The following is a 25146-nucleotide window of genomic DNA, read 5'->3' on the forward strand; positions in this document are numbered from 1 at the left end:
GAATACAGTTAGATTTAGCATTATTATGGAAAATAACAAAGATAGAACAGGAGTAAAAGTTTTAAATTGGGGGAAGGCAAATTTTATGAAGCTGAGAGGTGATCTGGCGAAAGTGGATTGGTTACAGCTACTTGAAGGAAAATCGATGGCAAACCAGTGGGAGGCATTCAAAAGCAAGACTCTGCAGGCACAGTTTAGACATATCCCCACAAAGAAAAAGGGTGGCACGGCCAAAGCTAGGGCCCCCGGTTATCTAGAAGCTTACAGGATAAGATAAAGCAGGAAAAGCTTATGACAGTCACAAAAAAACTTAATACTTTAGAAAGCCTACAGGAGTATAGTAAGTGCAGGGGTGTAGTAAAAAAGGAAATTAGGAACGCAAAGAGAGGACAAGAAAAAATATTGGCAGGTAAAATCAAGGAAAACCCGAAGATGTTTTATCAGTAAGAGCGAGAGGATAACGAAGAAAAGAGTAGGGCCTATCAGAGATGTACAAGGTAACTTATGCATGGATGCAGAAGATGTGGGCAGGGTTCTTAATGCGTACTTTGTCTCTGTCTTCACAAACGAGAGGGATGATGCAGACATTGTAGTTAAATAGGAAGAGTGTGAAATATTAGATACAATAAACATAATGAGAGAGGAAGTACTAGAGGGTCTGACATCCTTGAAAATGGATAAGTCACCAGGAGCGGATAGATTGTATCCCAGGCTGTTAAAGGAAGCTAGGGAGGAAATAGTGGATGCTTTGAGGATAATTTTCAAATCCTCACTGGATACAGGCGAGGTACCAGAGGACTGAAGGTCTGCGAACGTTGTTCCATTGTTTAAAAAGGGTGCAAGGGATAGGCCAAATAATTATAGGCCAGTCAGTCTGACCTCGGTGGTGGGCAAATTATTAGAATCAATTCTGAGAGATAGGATAAACTTCCTCTTAGAAAGGCATGGATTAATCAGGGATAGTCAGCATGGATGTGTTAAGGGAAGGTCATGTCTTACTAACTTAATTGAATTTTTTGAGGAGGCATCAAGAAGGATTGAGCGCAGTGGATGTTGTCTACATGGATTTGAATAAGGCATTTGACAAGGTCCCACATGGCAGACTGGTCAGAAAAGTAAAAGCCCATGGGATACAGGGGAATGTATGAGAAAATACTGAGAAGTGTAGAGGAAGTGAGGGACCTTGGCGTGAATGTCCACAGATCCCTGAAGATAGCAGGACAGGTCGTTAAGGTGGTTAAGAAGGCATATGGAATCCTTTCCTTTATTAGCCAAGGTATAGAGTATAAGAGCAGGGAGGTTATGATGGAACTGTATAACTCATTGGTTAGGCCACAACTTGAGTACTGTGTGCAGTTCTGGGGCAGCACAGTGGCGCAGTGGTTAGCACTGCAGCCTCACAGCTCCAGGGACCCGGGTTCAATTCTGGATACTGCCTGTGCGGAGTTTGCAAGTTCTCCCTGTGACCGCGTGGGTTTTCGTCAGGTGCTCCGGTTTCCTCCCACAGCCAAAGACTTGCAGATGATAGGTAAATTGGCCATTGTAAATTGCCCCTAGTGTAGGTAGGTGGTAGGGAATATGGGATTACTGTAGGGTTAGTATAAATGGATGGTTGTTGGTCAGCACAGACTCGGTGGGCCAAAGGGCCTGTTTCAGTGCTGTATCTCTAAATAAATAAATAAATTACAGAAAGGATGTAATTGCATGAGAGAGGTACAGAGGAGATTTATGAGGATGTTGCCAGGACTGGAAAATGCAGCTATGAGGAAAGATTGGATAGGCTGGGGTTGTTCTCCTTGGAACAGAGAAAGCTGAGGGGAGATCTGATTGAAATGTACAAAATTTTGAGGCACCTGGATAGAGTGGAGATGAAGGGTCTGTTCACCTTAGCAGAGAGATCAGTGACGAGGGGGCATAGATTTAAAGTGATTGGTAGAAACATTAGCGGGGAGATGAGGGAAAACCTTTTCACCCTGAGGTTGGTGATGGTCTGGAACTCACTGCCTGAAATGGTAGTTGAGGCAGAGACCCTCAACTCATTCAAAAGGAGTCTGGATATGCACCTCAAGTGCCATAGGCTGCAGGGCTACAGACCAAATGCTGGAAGGTGGGATTAGAATAGGTGGATCGTTTTTCAGCTGGCACAGACACGATGGGCCAAGTGGCCTCATTCTGTGCCTTAAACTTTCTATGATTCTAATGTGCTGAGTTGGATCCAAAATTGGGTCAGTGACAGGAAACAAAGGGTAATGGTCGACAGATGTTTTTACGAATGGAAAGCTGTTTCCAGTGGTGTTCCACAGGGCTCAGTGTTGGGTCCCTTGCTGTTTATGGTATATATTAATGATTTGGACTTAAATGTGGGAGGCATGATTGGGAAATTTGCAGATGACACAAAAATTAGCCATGTAGTTGATAGTGAAGAGGATAGCTGTAGAATCCAGAAAGATATCAATGGCTTGGTGGAGTGGGTGGAAAAGTGACAAATGGAATTCAATCCGGAGAAGTGTGAGGTAATGCATTTGGAGAGGGCAAACAAAGTGAGGGAATACACAATAAATGGGAGGATATAGAGAGGGATACAGGAGGTGATAGACCTTGGAGTACATGTCCACAGATCCCTGAAGGTGGCAGGACAGGTAGAGAGAGCGGTGAAGGCATATGGAAGACTTCATTTATTGGCACAGAATACTAAAGCAGGGATGCAATGTCGGAACTGTATAAAACACTGGTTCGGCCACAGTTGGAGTACTGCGTACAGTTCTGGTCACCACATTACAGGAAGGACAGAATTGTTCTGAAGAGAGTACAGAGGAGAGTTACAAGAATGTTGCCAGGGCTAGAAAATTGCAGCTATAAGGAAAGATTGGATCGGCTAGGGTTGTTTTCCTTAGAACTGAGAAGGCTGAGGGGTGACTTAATTGAGGTGTACAAAGTTATGAGGGGCCTCGATAGAGTAGACAGGAAGGATCTGTTTCTCCTAGCAGAGAGGTCAATTACCAGGGGGCACAGATTTAAGGTGATTGGTAGAAGCATTAGAGGGGACATGAGGAAAAACCTTTTTACCCAGAGGGTGGTGGGTGTCTGGAACTGGCTGCCTGGTTCAGTGGTGGAGGCAGAAACCCTCAACTCATTTAAAAGGTACCTGGACCTGCACCTGAAGTACTGTAACCTGCAAAGCTACAGACCAGGTGCTGGAAGATGGGATTGGAATGAGGGGTGAGTTTTATCAGCTGGTGCAGACACGATGAGCTGAATGACCTCTTTTCTGTGCCATAACTTTTCTATGGTTTCTATTTAAGGCTGGAATACAGATTTTTGGTCTCTCAGGGAATCAAGGGATATGGTGAGCAAGTGGGAAAGTGGAGTTGAAGCCTAAGATCAGCCACGATTGTATTGAATGGCTAATTAAGGAAAATATCCTGTAAGCCTTCTTGACCATGTTTGCTACCTTCAGGGATCTGAAGACAAACACTCCAAGGTCCTTTTGCCCCTCTACACTTCTCAGTATCCTACTAGTCATTGTATATTCCCTTGCCTTGATTTCCCTCACCAAATGCATTACCTCACACTGTGTCAGAGTGCTAAAATCCATGCAGATTGCATCAAATGTGCTACATTGACCCTCCTTGTTACCTCCTCAAAAAATTCAATCAAGTTAGACATGACTTTAACAAATCTGTGCTAACTGTTCTTGATTAATTTGTGCCTTTCTAAATGATGATTTATACTGTTCTTCAGAACTTTGTTCAATAATTTGCACACCACGGAGGTTAGGCTGACTGGCCTGTAATTACACAATCTATCCCTTCCTTTTTAAACAATGATGCAATGTTAGCAGTCCTCCAGCACCATGCCAGTGGCCAGAGAGGATGTTAGCTGACGTTGTCAATGGTTCCCTTTCCTCAGGCACTGCCCTTCCTCTTTAAATCTGCTGTTATCACCCCTTTCCACAAAACACCTAACCTTGTCCTCTCTGTCCTTGCTAACTATTGTCCCATCTCCAACCTCAAATTTCTCTCCAAAGTCTTTGAACGTGTTGTCACCTCCCAAATCTGTGCCCATTTTCCTGCAATTGATTCCTTCATGTTCTATGTGACTGTGATCGTGGTAAACTAGCCCTCCTCATCCTTCTTGACCTAACTGCAGTCTTTGACACAGTTTACCATACCATCCTCCTGCAATGCCTCTCCTCTGTCTTCCGGCTGGATGCAACTGCAGTCATCTGCTTTCATTCTCAGCGATTGAATCGCAGCCAGATAATCACCTGCAATGCCTTCTCTTCCCACTCCTGCACTGTGACCTTTGGTGGCCCCCAAGGATATATCTTTGGCCTGCTTCTATTCCTCATCTAAGTGCTGTTCCTCAGAGAAATCAACCAGAAACACATTAGGTTCCATATGTACACTGACAACACTCAGCTTGACTTCACCACAATGTTTCTTGACACTTCCATGATTTCTGATCTGTCAGACTGCCTGTCAAACATCCAGTATGGGATAAATAAAAATTTCCTCCAACTAAATGTTGAGAAGACCAAAGCCATTGTCTTTGTCCCCAGCACAAACTCCATCCTGGGCTACTGTTACCCTCCCTATCCTGAAGCTGAGCCAGACTGTTCACATGCTTGGTGTTGCGTTTGACCCCAAGATGAGCTTTTCAGCACATGTGACTCCATTAGCAAGTCTGCCTATTTCCAACTGTGTAACAACACCCAACTCCGATCCTGCCTCAAGTTGTCAGCTGCTGAAACCCTCACCCGTGTCTTTGTTTCATCTGGACTTGATTATTCCAATGCTCTCCTGTCCAACCTTTCATCATTCACCCTGCAAAAATTTGTGCTCATCCAAAACTCTGCTGCTGCTAACCTATTTCAAATCAATCCTACATATGAACAAACAAATTAGGAACAAAAGTAGGCCATTCGGCCCCACTAGCCTGCTTCGCCATTCAATAAGATCATGGCTGATCTGTTTGTGTTTCGAATTCCACACTCCCATCTACCCCTGATAACTTTTGATTCCTTGCCTAACAAGTATCTATCTACCTCCACCTTAAAATTATTCAATGACCCCGCCTCCATCACCTTCTGAGGCAGAGAATTCCAAAGTCGCACAACCCTCAGAGAAAAAAGTTCTCCTCATCTCTGTGCTAAAAGGGCGACCCCTAATTTTAAACCAGTGCCCTCTAGTTCTGGACTCACCCACAAAAGGAAACATCCTTTCCACATCCACCTTGTCAAGACCGTTCAGGATCTTATAAACTTCAATCAAGTCTCCCTCACTCTTCTAAACTCCAGTGAAAAAAAGCCCAGACTGTCCAACCTTTTCTCATACGATAACCCGCCCATTCCAGGTATCAATCTAGTAAACCTCCTCTGAACCACCTCCAACGCATTTACATTCTTTCTTAAATAAGGAGACCAAAACTGTACACAGCATTCGAGATGTGGTCTCAACAATGCCCTGTATAACTGAAGCATAACATCCTTACTTTTATTTTCAAATCCTCTCATAATAAAGGATAGCATTACAATAGCCTTCTTTATTACTTGCTGTACCTGCATACTAACCTTTTTTGACTCTTGCACTAGAACACCTAGATCCCTCTGTACCTTGGAATTCTGCAGTTGTCCTCTGTTTAAGTAATACTCTGCATTTTTATTCTTCCTGCCAAAGTGAAGAACTTTACATTTTCCCACATTATACTCCACTTGCCAGATTTTTGCCCACTCACTCAACCTATCTATATTGTTCTGCAACCTCCTTATGTACTCTTCACAACCTACTTTCCTGCCTATCTTTGTGTCATCTGCAAATTTGCCTACCATGCCATCTCTCCCCTCATCTAAGTCATTGATATAATTGTAAAAAGTTGAGGCCCCAGCACAGACCCCTGTGGGACTCCACTCGTCACATCCTGCCAATCGGAAAAGGACTCATTTATGTACACTCTGTTTTCTGCTAGCCAGCCAATCTTCTATCTATGCTAATATGTTACCCCCTACACCATGAGCTCCTACTTTGCACAATAACCTTTTATGTGGCACCTTATCAAATATCTTCTGGAAATCTAAGTACAGTACGTCAATGGGCTCCCCTTGAACTACAGCACATGTTACTCCTTCAAAGAAGTCCAATAAATTGGTTAAATATGATCTCCCTTTCACAAAGCCGTGCTGAATATTCCTGATTACCTTGAGTTTTTCTAAGTGCCCAGCTATAGCCTCCTTAATGATCGATTCTAACACCTTCCCAACAACAGACATCAAGCTAACTGGCCTATGGTTACCTGTTTTCTGCCTCCCCCACTTCTTGAATAGAGGGGTTATATTTGCTATTTTCCAGTCTGATGGAACCTTTCCAGAATCTAGCGAGTTTTGAAAAATTAACACCAACAGATCTACTACCTCATTAGCCACCTCTTTTAAGACGCTAGGATGAACCCATCAGGACCCGGGAACTTGTCAGCCACAGCTGCATCAGTTTGCTCAGTACTGTTTCCCTGGTGATTATAATTTCACCAAGTTCCTCTCTTCCTTCCACCTCCTGATTTACAGCTATTACTGGAATGTTTTTTGTATCCTCTATATTGAAGACAGAAGCAAAACATTTGTTCATTTCATCTGTCATTTCCTCATTATTGACTATTAACTCCCCATTCTCGCTTTCTCGAGGACCAACACTCACTTTACTTACTCTTTTCCTTTTTAAATACCTGTAGAAACTCTTGCTATCTGTTTTTAAATCTCTAGATAGCTTCCTCTCATACTCTAATTTCTTTCTCCTGATTAACCTTTTAGTCATTCTCAGCCATTCTTTATATTCTGACCAATCTGCCACTCATCTTTGCACAATTATATGCTTTTTCCTTAAGTTTGATGCTTTCCTTAACTTCTTCGAATGGTTCGAAATTTTCTTTATGGTAGGAATATACTATCTTGTTCACCCATCACCCCTGTGCTTGCTGACCTCCACTGGTTCACAGTCTGGCTACACCCAATTTAAAAATTCTCATCCTTATAGAATAATAGAATAGTTACAGCACAGAAGGAACTATTTGGCCTGTCATGTTCGTGCTGGCTCTCTGCAAGAGTAACTCAGTTAGTTCCACTGTCCACCCTTTCCCCATAGACCTGGAAATTTTTTGTCTTCAGATAATTATCCTATTTCTTTTTCAAAGCCATGATTGAATCTGCCTCCACCACACGCTCAGGCAGTGCATTCCAGATCCTAACCACTCACTGTGTCAAAAAGTTATTCCTCTTGTTGAATTTGATTCTTTTGCCATTCACCTTAAAATGCTGTCAAAGAACTTAGAACAAAGAACAGTACAGCACAGGAACAAGCCATTCGGCCCTCCAAGTCTGCGCCGATCGTGCTCTGTTTCTTGACCCTTTTGCCAGTGGGAATAGTTTTCCCTATCTACTCTGTCCAGATCCGTCATCGAGTATTGCGTCCAGTTCTGGCCACCATACTTTAGGAAGGATGTGTGGGTCCTTGAGTGAGTGCAGAGGAGATTTACCAGAATGGTTCCATGGATGAGGGATTTTAATTACAAGGCTAGCTTGGAGAAGCTGGGGTTCTCCTTGGAGCAAAGGAGATTGAGCAGAGATTTAATAGAGGTGCACAAGATTATGATGGGTTTAGATAGGTAGATAGGTTTAGATAAGATAGACAATGAAAAGCTGTTCTCATTACCTGATGGTACAAGGACTAGGGAACACAGATTTAAGGTTTTGAGCAAGAGATACAGGGGGGATGTGAGGAAGAACTTTTTTACGCAGAGTGTGGTAATGATCTGTAACTCACCACCTATGAGGGTGGTGGAAGCAGAGATGACCAATGATTTCAAAAGGAAATTAGATGGGAAATTTAAATAAATAAACTTGCAGGGCTATGAGGATAGAGTGGGGGAAATGGGACTGACTGGATTGCTCTACAATGAGCTGGCATAGATTTGATGGGCCAAATGGTCTCCTTCTGTGCTGTTCTGACTCTATGACTATGACTATAATTTTGAACACCTCTATCAAATCTTCTCTCAACCTTCTCTTCTCTAAGGAGAACAGCTCCAGCTTCTCCTTGTAACTAAGTCCTTCATCCCTGGAATCATTCTTGTAAATCCTTTCTGCATCCTCTGTAATACCTTCACTTTCTTTCTAAAGTGTGGTGCCCGGAACTGGACACAACCCTCCAGTTGAAGCTGAATCAGTGTTTTATAAAGGTTCACCATAACTTCCTTGCTTTTGTACTCTATGCCCCTATTTATAAAGCCCAGGATCCTGTATGTTTTATTAGCCACTTTCTCAACCTGCCCTGTCACCTTCAATGATTTGTGCACATATACCCCCAGGTTACCTTGCTCCTGCACCCCTTTTAGAATTGTACCCTTTATTTTATGTTGCTTCTCCTCATTCTTCCTACCAAAATATATCATTTCACACTTCTCTGCATTAAATGTCATCTGCCACATGTCCACCCACTTCCACCAGCCTGTCTATGACTTTTTGAAGTCTATAACAATCCTCCTTACAGTTCACACGACTTCCAAGTTTTGTGTCACCTGCACACCCAAGTCTAAGACTGAAAGCTTATGCTGGTGGTGGTTGGGGGGGCATAAAATTGAGTGGGAGGTCGCGGGAGGGGGCATGCTGCCGTTCCCGAACCCCTCCCGCCTGTGCTGCAATTTAAGTGAGGTAGCGACAGTAATAAATGGCCCGCCCACCCCAGGCCAATCAAGGCCCTGAAGTGGCCAATTAACTGGCTCTTCAGGGCCTCCGCCCGCTGCCATGGGTATTTTACCCTTGATGGCCGGACGGCAGAAGCCTGAAAAAACCCACCTGGTGAAACTGGTGGTGGGGCACCCTGTACCCCATGAAGTGCCAAACCTGAAGCCCCAACCGCCCCCGACGCACAACACTCCCCATGCCCCCCTAACCAACCCCCCTTGCCTCGCCGAGGCCCAACCAATTGTCCCCGGCGAGGCCCTAAAAACTTACCTTAGTTCCGGGGCTGTCCTTCATTTTGCTTGCGATGGCTGGGTGTAGTCCCAGCAGTGGCCACTGCTCCCAGTGTCGCTGCTGGGACTAAAAGCTGCCGGTCCGCCGATTGGCCGGCAGCTCCATTAGGCGGGACTTCCTGCCTCAAAGAGGTGGAAGTCCCGCCCAAGATCAATAAAAGGCCTTGGGAGTGAAAAATCCCAGTCTGGCTTCCCAGGCCTGGCGGAGGTGGGCTTGCCACCGACTTTTCGGCCAGTAGTCAGGGCCTCCTGCCCAACGAAAATTTCCGGCCTAGGTCATTAATATGGATCAAGAAAAGCAGTGGTCCTCATACTTATCTCTGGGGAACCCCACTATGTACCTTCCACTGTCCCTGTCCCTTTTATTCCATGGGCTTTAACTTTACTGACAAGCCTGTTATGTGGCACTTCAACACCTTTTGGAAGTCCGTATACCACATCAATCACATTTCATCAAACCTCTCTGTTTCCTCATCAAAAAACTCAATCTAATTAGTTAAATATGATTTGTCTTTAACAAATCTGTGCTGGCTTTACCTAATTAATCCACATTTGTCCAAGTGACTGTTAACTTTGTCCCAGATTATCATTTTGAAAAGTTTTTCCACCACTGAGGTTAAACTGACTGGCATGTAGCTGCTGGGCTTATCCTTACATCCTTTTTTGAACAAAGTGTAGCATTTGCAATTCTCTAGTCCTCTGGCACTTTTCTGATGATCGAAAGTTGACTGTTAGGGCGGTAATCGGCCAAGTTGGATTTGTCCTGCATGTGTACAGGACATACCTGGGCAATTTTCCACATTGCCAGGTAGATGCCAGTGTTGTAGCTGTACTGGAACAACTTGGATAGGGGCGCGGCAAGTTCAAATCTTCAGTACTATTGCCGGAATGTTGTCAGGGTCCATAGCCTTTGCAATATCCAGTGCCTTCAGTTGTTTCTTTATATCACATGGAGTGAATCGGATTGGCTTAAGACTGGCATCTGTGATGCTGGCTGAAGGTGGATGCAAATGCTTCAGCCTTGTCTTTTGCACTGATGTCCTGGGCTCCCCCATCATTGAGGTTGGAGATACTTGTGGAGCCTCCTTCTCCTGTTAATTGTTTAATTGTCCACCACCATTCACGACTGGATGTGGCAGGACTGCAGAGCTTCGATCTGATCCGATGGTTGTGGGATCGCTTAGACCTGTATATCGCATGCTGCTTCCGCTGTTTGGCATGCATGTCGTCCTGTGTTGTAGCTTCACCAGGATGACACCTCATTTTTAGGTATGCCTGGTGCTGTTCTTGGCATGTCCTCCTGCAGTTTTCATTAAACCAGGGTTAGTCCCCCGGCTTGATGGTAATGGTAGAGTGGGGGTTATGCCGGGCCATGAGGTTACAGATTGTGGTGGAATACAATTTTGCTGCTACTGATGGCCCACGGTGCCTCATGGATGCCCAGTTTTGAGCTGCTGGATCTGTTCGAAATCTATCCATTTAGCACGGTGGTAGTGTCACACAACATGAGGGTGGGTATCCTCAGTGTGAAGACAGGACTGTGTCTCCACAAGAAAAGTCATTGGCAAACAGGATTAAGGAAAATCCCAAGGCTTTTTATACGTATATAAGAGCAAGAGGGTAACCAGGGAAAGGGTTGGCCCACTCAAGGACAGAGGAGGGAATCTATGTGTGGAGCCAGAGGAAATGGGCGAGGTGCTAAATGAGTACTTTGCATCAGTATTCACCAAAGAGAAGGACTTGGTGGATGATGAGTCTGGGGAAGGGAGTGTAGATAGTCTCAGTCATCTCATTATCAAAAAGGAGGAGGTGTTGGGCGTCTTGCAAAGCATTAAGGTAGATACGTCCCCAGGGCCTGATGGGATCTACCCCAGAATACTGAGGGAGGCAAGGGAACAAATTACTGGGGCCTTGACAGAAATCTTTGCATCCTCATTGGCTACAAGTGAGGTTCCAGAGGACTGGAGAATAGCCAATGTTGTTCCTTTGTTTAAGAAGGGTAGCAAAGATAATCCAGGAAATTATTGGCTGGTGAGCCTTACGTCAGTGGTAGGGATATTATTAGAGAGGATTCTTCGGGACAGGATTTACTCCCATTTGGAAACAAACAAACTTATTAGCGAGAGGCAGCATGATTTTGTGAAGGGGAGATCGTGTCTCACTAAATTGATTGAGTTTTTTGAGGAAGTGACAAAGATGATTGATGAAAGAAGGGCAGTGGATGTTGTCTAAATGGACTTCAGTAAAGCCTTTGACAAGGTCCCGCATGGCAGACTGGTACAAAAGGTGAAGTCACACGGGATCAGAGGTGAGCTGGCAAGATGGATACAGAACTGGCTCGGTCATAGAAGACAGAGGGTAGCAGTGGAAGGGTGCTTTTCTGAATGGAGGGCTGTGACTAGTGGTGTTCCGCAGGGATCAGTGCTGGAACCTTTGCTGTTTGTAGTACATATAAATGATTTGGAGGAAAATGTAGCTGGTCTGATTAGTAAGTTTGCGGATGACACAAAGGTTGGTAGAGTTGCGGATAATGATGAGGATTGTCAGAGGATACAGTAGGATATAGATCAGTTGGAGACTTGGGCGGAGAAATGGCAGGTGGAGTTTAATCTGGACAAATGTGAGGTAATGTATTTTGGAAGATCTAATGCAGGTGGGAAGTATACAGTAAATGGCAGAACCCTTAGGAGTATTGACAGGCAGAGAGATCTGGGCATACAGGTCCACAGGTCACTGAAAGTGGCAACGCAGGTGGAAAAGGTAGTCAAGAAGGCATACGGCATGCTTGCCTTCATCGGTCGGGTCATAGAGTATAAAAATAGGCAAGTCATGCTGCAGCTGTACAGAACTTTAGTTAGGCCACACTTAGAATATTGTATGCAATTCTGGTTGCCACACTACCAGAAGGACGTGGAGGCTTTGGAGAGGGTACAGAAGAGGTTTACCAGGATGTTGCCTGCTCTGGAGGGCATTAGCTATGAGGAGAGGTTGGATAAACTCGGACTGTTTTCACTGGAACGACGGAGGTGGAGGGGCGACATGATAGAGGTTTACAAAGTTATGAGCGGCATGGACAGAGTGGATAGTCAGAAGCTTTTTCCCAGGGTGGAAGAGTCAGTTACTAGGGCACATAGGTTTAAGGTGCGAGGGGCGAGGGGCAAAGTTTAGAGGGGATGTGCGAGGCAAGTTCTTTAGACAGAGGGTGGTGAGTGCCTGGAACTTGCTGCCAGGGGAGGTGGTGGAAGCAGGTACGATAGCGACATTTAAGAGGCATCTTGACAAATACATGAATAGGATGGGAATAAAGGGATACGGTCCCCGGAAGTGCAGAAGATTTTAGTTTCAGCAGGCATCAAGATCGGTGCAGGCTTGGAGGGCCGAATGGCTTGTTCCTGTGCTGTACTGTTCTTTGTTCTAATACAAGTCACTCCTACTGATATTGCCATGGACAGATGCATCTGCGACAGGCAGTTTGGTGAGGATGAGGTCAAGTATGTTTTTCCCTCTTGTTGAATCCCTTACCACCTGCTGCTGTCCCAGTATCGCAGCCATATCATTGCCAGCTTAGTCAATAGTAGTGCTACTAGAGTCATAGAGCCATTTATGGCACAGAAGGAGACCATTCTACCCATCGAGACCATGCCAGCTCTCCACTGAGCTATCCAATCAGTCCCACTCCCCTGCTCGATCCCCGTAGCCCTGCAAATTTATTTCCTTCATTAGTTTCCTTAATCAAATGCATGTACCTTTAAGTCTCATTGCTGGATGGAGTGGCAAGAATGCTTAAAGTATCTCAATGACATTTCTTGCTCTGATATTTGAACCCAGCTAATGCTTCGAAATAAGTAGCAGAGGGAGGAATTGCATAACCACATGAGGCACTCCTACACTCACATTTGACAATACGTTGCAGCTTTTTCCAGACCTTGGGAGATATCTCCTTGCCTCATGTGTTAAAGTGCACATATCCTGCATCAAAGAATCTCCAATGCCATCAGCTATTTACTTATACTACATCATGTTATAAGATACTGGGAACACAATATTTGAAACAGCACGAGCTGACTGACTCCATCCTCTTCTGAATTCCTTATTGTTGACGGCATCACACCTCCAGGAGCTTTCTCCCAACCCCTTCCCCCTCCCTCCCCCAACCCTGTTCTTCTGCCTCCCCCTGAAAGCACTGGTTGTTTGTTGTCTCGCTCCATGGCAGCCCCAAGTCACTCTTGGAGATGGATATTGAAGTCCCCCACCCAGAGTACATTCTGCACCCTTGCTACCCTCAGTGCTTCTTCCAAGTGATGATCAACATGGAGAAGCACTGATTCATCAGCTGAGGGAGTTGGGGGGGTGGGGTGCTGGCGGTCAGTGGTAATCAGCAGGAGGTTTCTTTGTCCATGTTTGACCTGATGCCATGAGACTTCATGGGGTCCAGAATGCCAAAGACTTGCAGGTTGATTGGTAAATTGGCCATTATAAATTGACCCTAGTATCAGTAGGTGATTGGGAAATATAGGGACAGGTGGGGATGTGGTAGGAATATGGAATTAGTGCAGGATTAGTATAAATAGGTGGTTGATGGTCGGCACAGACTCGGTGGGCCGAAGGGCCTGTTTCAGTGCTGTATCTCTAAACATAAACTAAACATAAACAGAATCAATGTTGAGGATTCCCAGGGCAACCCCCTCCTGACTGTATACCACTGTGTCGCCACCTCTGGTGGGTCTGCCCTGCCAGTGGGACAGTACAAAACCAGGGATGGTGATGGCAGTGTCTGGGACATTGTCTGTAAGGTATGATTCCATGAGTATGACTATGTCAGGCTGTTGCTTGAGTAGTCTGTGGGACAGCTCTCCTAATTTTGGCACAAGCCCTCAGATGTTAGTAAGGAGGACTTTGCAGGGTCGACAGGGCTGTGTTTGACATTGTCGTTTCCAGTGCCCCAGCCGATGCCGAGTGGGCCGTCCGGTTTTATTCCTTTTCTTAGACTTCGTAGCAGTTAGATACAACTGAGTGGATTGCTCGGGCATTTCAGAGGCAATTTAAGAGTCAACCACATTGCTGTGGGTCTGGAGTCACATGTAGACCAGACCAGGTAAGGACAGCAGATTTCCTTCCCTAAAGGACATTAATGAACCAGATTAATTTTTACAACAATCGACAATGGTTTCATGGTCACCATTAGACTAGCTTTTAATTCCAGATTTATTCATTGAATTCAAATTTCACCATCTGCCATTGTGGGATTCGAACCCATGTCCCCAGAACATTAGCCTGGGCCTCTAGATTACTAATCCAGCGACATTGCCACTAAGCCACCGCCTCCCCTCACGCCACCACCTCTCTTTCCTTTCCTTCCCTATCTTTCCTGAACACAGGAATCCAGGAATATTTACTACCCAGTCTTGCCCTTTTTTGAGCCGCTGAGAGCCAACCCCCTGCCCTTGTTAGCGACCCCCCTACAACACCTCCCTTGCAACCCCCACCCTGTGACAACCCTCTCAACCCGATCTACCTGTGGCCTGGGTACAGCACCGTTCCTGGGCCACGGGTAGATGCTCCTCTGGCAGTAGCCATTGCCTCCACGGTGGCGTTGCTCACTGGAAGAGCTGCTGGCCTCCGATTGGCTGGCAGCTCTCTGAGGGCGGGACCTCTAGTGTCAGGGTCCTTGATCCCATGGAAGGCCCGCCACTGTCCACTTAAGTGCCTGATTGTTACTAGATTTGGCGGGCCTTCCAGCGAAGAGGCGACACGGGGATCTCAGCGTCGCCTTTTCTGTACGTTGAGTCCCCTGTAACCAGCACAAAATCCCAGCCTGAGTGTAACAAAGATAACAGGGCATTAGTGACTTCAGTGAGCTCAGGGAAAACTGGAAAAAAGTCAAAGCTAAAGGCACTATATCAGAATGCACGAAGCATTTGCAACAAATTTGATGAATTAATAGTACAGATAGAAATCAAAACCTTACGATGCAGGTCTTGAGGACAAGGGGATTTATCACCACTTAGTCCCATTATTTTCTCCAGTACTATTTCTTTACTTATACTGATTTCTTTATGTTCCTGTTCTCACTAGACCCTTAGTTCCCCATTATTTCTGGAATGTGTTTTGTGTCTTTGACCGTGACCCTTTACTACAAGGTTATTAATTAACCATTTTTTATTACACAATACTAGATCCAAAATAGCCTGTTCCCTGGTTGGTCCCTTGACATACTGATCTGGAAAACTATAATGTATGCATTCCATGAACTCATCCTCTGCACTATTATTGCAAATTAGGTTTGTCCAGTCTATATGAAGATTAAATCTCCTATGATTGTTGCATTACCCTTATTACATGCAGCTCTAATTTGCTGATTGATATTCTCCTCTACACGACAATGACTGTTAAGGGGTCTATAAATATCTCCCACCAATGTTTTCTGCCCCTTGCTGTTTTTTAGCTCCACTCAAAATGATTCTACTTTTTGATTCTCTGAGCTAAGTTCTTTTCTCCCTGCTATCTGTAACCCATCTTTTATTATCAGGGCTACCCCTCCTCCTTTTCCATTTTGTCTATCTCTTCTAAAAGTTAAGTATCCTGGAATATTTAGTTCCCAACCTTGGTCACTTTGCAACCACGTCTCTGTAATGGTTATTAGATCTTGTGAGGAGAGATTGAGTAGCCTAGGCCTGTATTCCCTGGAGTTTAAAAGAATGCGAGTTAATCTAATTGAAACATATATAATTCTTAAGGGTAGATGCTGGCTGGGAAATCTAGAACATGGAGCCAGTCTCAGAATAACAAGTTGGTCATTTAGGACTGAAATGAGGAGAAATTCCTTCACTCAAATTGTTGTGAACCTTTGGAATGCTCTATCCCACAGAGCTGTGGATGTTCACTTGTTGAGTATATGCAAGACAAAGGTTGATAGATTTTTGGGAACTAGGGCAATTAAGGCACATGGGTTTAGTGCAGGAAGGTGGAGTTGGCGTAAAAGGTCAGCCATGATCTTATTGAATGGCCTGCTCTAGCTTCTATTTCTTCAGTTCTATTAATGTGCCACACTGAGAGCCTCTGGGATTAAAGGCCTGCTTGGGTCTGCTAAAAAAAACCCGACCCGAGCCCGACAGAACCACATCCGACCCAAGCCCAACCCGGCCCGAGTCCTTCCATTTTATCCCACGCCCGACCCTTTGTTGCTGACCTGCACAAGCTCAAAATAACTAACAAAATCACCTTTCTAGTCCAAAAATTAAATTAACACTGGAGCCACTTACCTGTGATAGAGCGTGTCTGACTCGGCCCGACCCGAACGCAAATGCCGGACCCGGAAGTGACACACGACCTGACTCGACCCGACATGTCGGCGGGTCCCATCGGGTTCGGGTCGGGTAGCGAGTCTTTATCTGGGATCCTCTACTGAGACCCTGTGGAATGCTGTATGAAAGTGTCGCATTGGGACCCTCGATTAATGTGTCACGTTGTGACCCTGTGGGACCCTGTGTTAATATGTGATATTGAAACCCTGTTAATCTGTTACACTGAGATACTGTGCGATCCTCTTTAACCCTGTTGGAACGACAGATCATGTGTCACATCAGGATCCTGTGGGAACTTCCATGAATCTGTCACACTGAAACTCTGAGGGACCCTCGATTAAAGAGTCACACAGAAAGCCTGTGGGGTCTTATTTTAATGTTACACACTGAGACCCTGTGGGATCCTCTATTAATCTAACACATCATGACCCTGAGGGACCCTTTGTTACCATGGAACATTGAAATGCTGTGGAACTCTCTATTAATGTGTCACACTGAGACCCTGTGGAACCCTCTATTAATATGTCACACTGAGACCCTGTGGGACCCTCTATTAATATGTCACACTGAGACCCTGTGGGACCCTCTATTAATATGTCACACTGAGACCCTTTGGGACCCTCTATTAATATGTCACACTGAGACCCTTTGGGACCCTCTATTAATATGTCACACTGAGACCCTTTGGGACCCTCTATTAATATGTCACACTGAGACCCTTTGGGACCCTCTATTAATATGTCACACTGAGACTCTTTGGGACCCTCTATTAATATGTCACACTGAGACCCTTTGGGACCCTCTATTAATATGTCACACTGAGACCCTGTGGAACCCTCTATTAATATGTCACACTGAGACCCTTTGGGACCCTCTATTAATATGTCACACTGAGACCCTTTGGGACCCTCTATTAATATGTCACACTGAGACCCTGTGGGACCCTCTATTAATATGTCACACTGAGACCCTGTGGGACCCTCTATTAATATGTCACACTGAGACCCTTTGGGACCCTCTATTAATATGTCACACTGAGACCCTTTGGGACCCTCTATTAATATGTCACACTGAGACTCTTTGGGACCCTCTATTAATATGTCACACTGAGACCCTTTGGGACCCTCTATTAATATGTCACACTGAGACCCTGTGGAACCCTCTATTAATATGTCACACTGAGACCCTTTGGGACCCTCTATTAATATGTCACACTGAGACCCTTTGGGACCCTCTATTAATATGTCACACTGAGACCCTTTGGGACCCTCTATTAATGTGCCACCGTGAGATCCCGTGGGTCCCTCTTTTAATCTGTTGCACCAGGACATAGTAGGACGATCGATTAATGTTTCACACAGAGACCTGAGAGACTTTCTATTAATATGTCAGTCTGAGACTGTGGGGCCCTTTATTAACCTGGTACCCTGTCTAGATGTAGCTGGATGATGTACTGAGTGTAACATAACTAACAAGAGAGCGGAAGCTAGTGTATTGAACCCTTCAGTCACTCATTGTATTGAAGGAGTTATAGGAACATATCACAGAATTACAGAATTGTTACACCGCAGAAGGAGGTCATTTGGCCCATCGTGTCCGCACTGGCTCTCTGAAAGAGCAATTCACTCAGTCCCATTCCCCTGCCTTCTCCCTATAACCCTGCACATTCTTCCTTTTCATATAACTGACTAATTCCTTTTTGAATGCTTCAATTGAACCTGCCTCCACCACACTCTCAGGCAGTGCATTCCAGACCTTAACTACTCACTGTGTGAAAATGCTTTTCCTCAAATGTTTCTTCTCTTACCAAATACTTTAAATCTGTGCCCTCTCGTTCTCGATCCTTTCACGAGTAGGAGATGTTTCTCCCTATCTACTCTGTCCAGACCCCTCATGATTTTGAATACCTCTATCAAATCACCTCTCAACCTTCACTTCTCCAAGGGAAACAGTCCTAACTTCTCCAATCTATCTTCATAACTGAAATTCCTCATCCCTGGCACCATTCTTCTGAATTTCCCCTGTACTCTCTCCAATGCCCTCACGTCTTTCCTCAAGTGCGGTGCCCAGAATTGGACGCAATACTCCACCTGAGGCTGAACTAGTGTCTGATACAAGTGCACAGTCATTGCAGGCTAAAAATGTGAAGAGGTGCAAACCCCTCCTTCACAACACAAACATGAGCCTGTGATCGACACAGGATACGTACGTTCCCTGTACGGTGCATGGAAGAGAAAGCCAGTGTTGTCCAGACTTCTCCCATAGTAGGTCGCACTGAAGGGTTCCGGGTCTTCATCCCACTCTTCTGCTGCCCTGTAAATACAAATCACTTAGTAAGAGGCCAGCATCCTTTTATGGACATAGCCTTACTGTCCCCACTTCCTCTTGAAACAAGTTTCACAGACAATTCGCGTATGTCGGACCATTCCCCGACTGGGAGTCTGTGATTTGAAAATCTCTGTTAATGGTCCTTGAGTGGTTCATCAAAGGTCAACACCATACACTTTCATAGGGAGCTTATCCCTGAATATTGAACTGACATTCAGGACAAAGCAGCCCGTTTGGAATGTTAATACACTAAACATTTTGGAAATGAAGGTAAAATGTTTGGAATAGGAGTTACAATTGCGGAGAACATTACACTTTCAGTGACTGTCAGGTACAAGGAGAGAACAAGAAGTGAAACAAACACCGTGTCAGCTCTTTGATACAGAATTCCAAAACCAAACCCACTGCACTACTCCGTCCAACAGTGCGATTTCAAATATTTATTCAATGCTCCCTAAAAAGATGCAATGGTCTCAAACTCAATCAATTCTTATAGCAAAGCATTCCACATTCCAACTACCCTTTATGTGAAGATATTATTCCTAACTTCTGTCCTCACTCTCACTGACAATTATAAAATTGAAGTCACTTGTCGCCGATTTCCCAAACAAGGGCAGAGAGCGGTAACTCGAAGGGGCAGTGTAACTCCAAGGAGCAGTATCACCCTGCGGGGTAGTGTGAAGTAATTCCAAGGGACAGTATAACTCCGAGGGGCAGTGTAACCCTGAGTGGCAGTGTACTCTAACTCTGAGAGGTAGTGCTCTCTAAATCCGAGGAATGGTGTGCTCCAACTCGGAGTGGTAGTGTAACTTTAAGGGGCAGTATACTCCAAGAGTCAATGTAACTCCGAGAGGCGGTGCAACTCCGAGAGGCTGTGTAACTCCGAGAGGCGGTGCAACTCCGAGGGGGGGTGTAACTACGAGGGGCGGTGTAACTCTGAGGGGCGGTGTAACACCGAGAGGCGGTGCAACTCCGAGGGGCGGTGTAACTACGAGGGGCGGTGTAACTCTGAGGGGCGGTGTAACTCTGAGAGGCAGTGTAACTCTGAGGGGCGGTGTAACTCCGAGAGGCGGTGCAACTCCGAGGGGGGGTGTAACTACGAGGGGCGGTGTAACTCTGAGGGGCGGTGTAACACCGAGAGGCGGTGCAACTCCGAGGGGCGGTGTAACTACGAGGGGCGGTGTAACTCTGAGGGACAGTGTAACACCGAGAGGCGGTGCAACTCCGAGGGGCGGTGTAACTCTGAGGGGCGGTGTAACACCGAGAGGCGGTGCAACTCCGAGGGGCGGTGTAACTCTGAGGGGCGGTGTAACACCGAGAGGCGGTGCAACTCCGAGGGGCGGTGTAACTACGAGGGGCGGTGTAACACCGAGAGGCGGTGTAACTCCGAGGGGCGGTGTAACTCTGAGGGGCGGTGTAACACCGAGAGGCGGTGCAACTCCGAGGGGCGGTGTAACTACGAGTGGCGGTGTAACTCTGCGGGGTGGTGAAACTCTGAAAGGGGGTGTAACTCCGAGGCGCAGGGTAACTCCGAGGGACGGTGTCACTCAGAGAGGCGGTGCAACTCCGAGAGGCGGTGTAACTCCGAGGCGCAGGGTAACTCCGAGGGACGGTGTAACTCCGACGGCTGGTGTAACTCCGAGAGGCGGTGTAACTCCGAGGCGCAGGGTAACTCCAAGGGACGGTGTAACTCCGACGGGCGGTGTAACTCCGAGAGGCGGTGTAACTCCGAGAGGCGGTGTAACTCCGAGAGGCGTCGTAACTCCGAGAGGCGGTGTAACTCCGAGGCGCAGGGTAACTCCAAGGGATGGTGCAACTCCGAGAGGCGGTGTAACTCCGAGGTGCGGTGTAACTCCAAGAGGCGGTGTAACTCCAAGAGGCGGTGTAACTCCGAGAGGCGGTGTAACTCCGAGAGGCGGTGTAACTCCGAGGGGCGTCGTAACTCCGAGGGGCGTCGTAACTCCGAGAGGCGGTGTAACTCTGAGGGGCGGTGCAACTCCGAGGGGTAGTGTAACTCTGAGGGGCAGTGGTAACTCTGAGAAGCAGTGTAACTCCCAGAAGCGCTGCAACTCCGAGAGGCGGTGTAACTCCGAGGTGCGGTGTAAGTCCAAGAGGCGGTGTAACTCTGAGAGGCGGTGTAACTCCGAGAGGCGGTGTAACTCCAAGAGGCGGTGTAACTCCGAGAGGCAGTGTAACTCCGAGAGGCGGTGTAACTCCGAGAGGCGGTGTAACTCCGAGGGGCGGTGTAACTCTGAGGGACAGTGTAACACAGAGAGGCGGTGTAACACCGAGAGGCGGTGTAACTCCAAGAGGCGGTGTAACTCCAAGAGGCGGTGTAACACCGAGAGGCGGTGTATCTCTGAGGGACAGTGTAATACCGAGAGGCGGTGTATCTCTGAGGGACAGTGTAATACCGAGAGGCGGTGTAACACCGAGAGGCGGTGTAACTCCGAGGGGCGGTGTAACTCTGAGGGACAGTGTAACACCGAGAGGCGGTGTATCTCTGAGGGACAGTGTAATACCGAGAGGCGGTGTAACTCCGAGAGGCGGTGTAACTCCGAGGGGCGGTGTAACTCTGAGGGACAGTGTAACACCGAGAGGCGGTGTAACTCTGAGGGGCGGTGTAACTCTGAGGGACAGTATAACACCGAGAGGTGGTGTAACTCCGAGGGGCGGTGTAACTCCGAGGGGCGGTGTAACACCGAGAGGCGGTGTAACACCGAGAGGCGGTGTAACTCCGAGGGGCGGTGTAACACCGAGAGGCGGTGTAACTCCGAGGGGCGGTGTAACTCTGAGGGACAGTGTAACACCGAGAGGCGGTGTAACTCCGAGGGGCGGTGTAACTCCGAGGGGCGGTGTAACTCTGAGGGACAGTGTAACACCGAGAGGCGGTGTAGCTCCGAGGGGCGGTGTAGCTCCGAGGGGCGGTGTAACTCCGAGGGGCTGTGTAACTCTGAGGGGCGGTGTAGCTCCGAGGGGCGGTGTAACTCCGAGGGGCTGTGTAACTCCGAGGGGCTGTGTAACTCTGAGAGGCGGTGTAACTCCGAGGGGCGGTGTAACTCTGAGGGACAGTGTAACACCGAGAGGCGGTGTAACTCCGAGGGGCGGTGAAACTCCGAGGGGTGGTGAAACTCCGAAAGGCGGTGTAACTCCGAGGCGCAGGGTAACTCCGAGGGACGGTGTAACTCTGAGAGGCAGTGTAACTCCGAGAGGCGGTGTAACTCTGAGAGGCAGTGTAACTCCGAGAGGCGGTGTAACTCTGAGGGACAGTGTAACACCGAGGGGCGATGTAACTCCGAGGGGCGGTGTAACTCTGAGGGACAGTGTAACACCGAGAGGCGGTGTAACACCGAGAGGCGGTGTAACTCCGAGGGGCGGTGTAACTCTGAGGGACAGTGTAACACCGAGAGGCGGTGTAACTCCGAGGGGCGGTGTAACTCCGAGAGGCGGTGTAGCTCCAAGGGGCGGTGTAGCTCCGAGGGGCGGTGTAACTCCGAGGGGCGGTGTAACTCCGAGGGGCTGTGTAACTCTGAGGGGCGGTGTCGCTCCGAGGGGCGGTGTAACTCCGAGGGGCTGTGTAACTCTGAGTGGCGGTGTAACTCCGAGGGGCGGTGTAACTCTGAGGGACAGTGTAACACCGAGGGGCTGTGTAACTCCGAGGGGCGGTGTAACTCTGAGGGACAGTGTAACACCGAGAGGCGGTGTAACACCGAGAGGCGGTGTAACTCCGAGGGGCGGTGTAACTCCGAGGGGCGGTGTAACTCTGAGGGACAGTGTAACACCGAGAGGCAGTGTAACTCCGAGGGGCGGTCAAACTCCGAGGGGTGGTGAAACTCCGAAAGGCGGTGTAACTCCGAGGCGCAGGGTAACTCCGAGGGACGGTGTAAATCGGAGGGACGGTGTAACTCTGAGAGGCAGTGTAACTCCGAGAGGCGGTGTAACTCTGAGAGGCAGTGTAACTCCGAGAGGCGGTGTAACTCCGAGGGGCGGTGTAACTCAGAGGGATGGTGTAACTCGGAGGGACGGTGTACTCCGAGAGGCGGTGTAACTCCGAGAGGCGGTGTAACTCCAAGGCGCAGGGTAACTCCGAGGGATGGTGTAACTCGGAGGGACGGTGTACTCGGAGGGGCGGTGCAACTCCGAGAGGCGGTGCAACTCCGAGAGGCGGTGTAACTCCGAGAGGCAGTGTAACTCCGAGGTGCGGTGTAACTCCGAGAGGCGGTGTAACTCCGAGAGGCGGTGTAACTCCGAGAGGCGTTGTAACTCTGAGGGGCGTTGTAACTCCGAGGGGCGTTGTAACTCCGAGGTGCGGTGTAACTCCGAGGTGCGGCGTAACTCCGAGAGGCGGTGTAACTCCGAGAGGCGGTGTAACTCCGAGAGGCGGTGTAACTCTGAGAGGCGGTGTAACTCCGAGGGGCGGTGTAACTCTGAGGGGCGGTGTAACTCTGAGGGGCGGTGTAACTCCAAGGGGCAGGGTAACTCCGAGGGGCGTTGGAGCTCCGAGAGGTGGTGTAACTCCGAGAGGCGGTGTAACTCCGACAGGCAGTGTAACTCCGAGGGGCAGTGTAACTCTGAGGGGCGGTGTAACTCCGAGGGGCAGGGTAACTCCGAGGTGCAGGGTAACTCCGAGGGGCGGTGTAAGTCCGAGGGGTGGTGTAATTCCGAGAGGCGGTGTAACTCCGAGGGGCGTTGGACCTCCAAGAGGCGGTGTAACTCCGAGAGGCGGTGTAACTCCGAGAGGCGGTGTAACTACGAGAGGCAGTGTAACTCCGAGGGGCAGTGTTAATCTGAGGGCCAGTGCAAATCCGAGAGGCAGTGTAACTCTGAGGGGTAGTGTAACTCTGAGGGGCGGTGTAACTCCGAGGGGCAGTGTAAGTCCAAGGGGTGGTGTAGGTCCAAGGGGCGGTGTAACTCCGAGAGGCAGTGTAACTCCGAGAGGCAATGTAACTCCGAGGGGCAGTGTTAATCTGAGGGCCAGTGCAAATCCGAGAGGCAGTGTAACTCTGAGGGGTAGTGTAACTCTGAGGGGCGGTGTAACTCCGAGGGGCAGTGTAACTCCGAGGGGCAGTGTAACTCCGAGGGGCGGAGGAACTCTGAGGGGCAGTGTAAGTCCAAGAGGCAATGTAACTCCGAGGGGCAGTGTAAATCTGAGGGGCAGTGCAAATCCGAGAGGCAGTGTAACTCTGAGGGGTAGTGTAACTCTGAGGGGTAGTGTAACTCTGAGGGGCGGAGTAACTCTGAGGGGCGGAGTAACTCCGAGGGGCAGTGTAAGTCCGAGAGGCAGTGTAACTCCGAGAGGCAATGTAACTCCGAGGGGCGGTGTAACTCCGAGGGGCGGTGTAACTCAGAGGGGCAGTGCAAGTCCGAGGGGCAGTGTAACTCCGAGAGGCAGAGTAACTCCAAGGGGTAGTGTAACTCCGAGGGGCGGTGTAATTCTGAGGGGCAGTGTAACTCAGAGAGGCAGTGTAACTCCGAGAGGCAGAGTAACTCCGAGGGGCAGTGTAACTCCGAGAGGCAGTGTAACTCAGAGGGGCAGTGTAACTCCGAGAGGCAGTGTAACTCCAAGGGGTAGTGTAACTCCGAGGGGCGGTGTAATTCCGAGGGGCAGTGTAACTCAGAGAGGCAGTATAACGCTGAAGGGCAGTGTAACTTTGAGGGGCAGTGTACAGTAACTCTGAGGGTCAGTGTGCAGTATCTCCGAGGGGCAAGGTAACTCCAAGGGGAGGTGTGCAGTAACTCCAAGGGGCAGTGTGACTCTGAGGGTCAGTGTACAGTATCTCCGAGGGGCAGTCTAACTCCGAGGGGTGGTGTGCAGTAATTCGAAGGGGCAGTGGAACTCTGAGGGTCAGTGTGCAGTAACTCTGAAGGGCAGTGCAACCCTGAGGGGCATTGAGTGGACTGTGTGGTAACACTGGCGGGGGGGGCAGTATGTGGCAATTCCAAGGGGAAGTATTACCTGAAGGGGCAGTGTAAATTCAAGGGCTGGTCACTCCAAGGGGCAGTGTAATTCTGAGGAGGAGTTTGCCCCAATCAGATCATCATGTCTCTGCAGTCATGCACTAATCTGACTTTTTAAGCTCTTTACAGGTATGTGACTTTGAACCGATTTCACACTAAGAAGTTCCAGTTTTGAGAGAAAATGGATACTCACTTGGCTGGGAAAACTCTTGTGATTCCTCCATCAGTCGCCACAAAAACTGCAAGCAGACCCAGCCTAAAATTGTGCATGTGAGGGAGAGCGAGGGAGTGAGTGAGACAAAAGACCAGGAGTGAAACAAACAGAAACAAGGAGACAGAAAGATAGAGAAAGAATGAAATGGAAAGATAAAATGAAGAGAAACAGATAGAAATGCAGGGAGAGAGACGTACAAAAAATACAGAGAGTGAGATATAGACACAGAGAGTAAGACACACACACACAAAAGAAAGTGAGACAGAGAGAGACCCAGAAAGAGGGGGCAAGTGAGAAAAAGAGAGAAGGGGATAAAAACAA

General features: G+C 48.0%; 1 protein-coding gene across 8 annotated transcripts in view; it reads right to left on the reverse strand.

Moving 5' to 3' along the window:
- cacna2d2a (calcium channel, voltage-dependent, alpha 2/delta subunit 2a) overlaps positions 1-25146 on the reverse strand; it is a 1382174-nt gene that overhangs the window by 199910 nt on the left and 1157118 nt on the right. For all 8 annotated transcript variants that reach the window (XM_068051351.1, XM_068051350.1, XM_068051349.1 and 5 more), the window contains 2 exons: positions 24805-24867; positions 18535-18638 (listed from right to left, as the gene is read on the reverse strand). In XM_068051351.1, the coding sequence (XP_067907452.1) occupies positions 18535-18638; positions 24805-24867 (167 nt within the window). The remainder of the gene's footprint in view (positions 1-18534; positions 18639-24804; positions 24868-25146) is intronic.

This window comes from Heterodontus francisci, chromosome 19 (assembly GCF_036365525.1).
Source record: "Heterodontus francisci isolate sHetFra1 chromosome 19, sHetFra1.hap1, whole genome shotgun sequence".
Taxonomy (NCBI): domain Eukaryota; kingdom Metazoa; phylum Chordata; class Chondrichthyes; order Heterodontiformes; family Heterodontidae; genus Heterodontus; species Heterodontus francisci.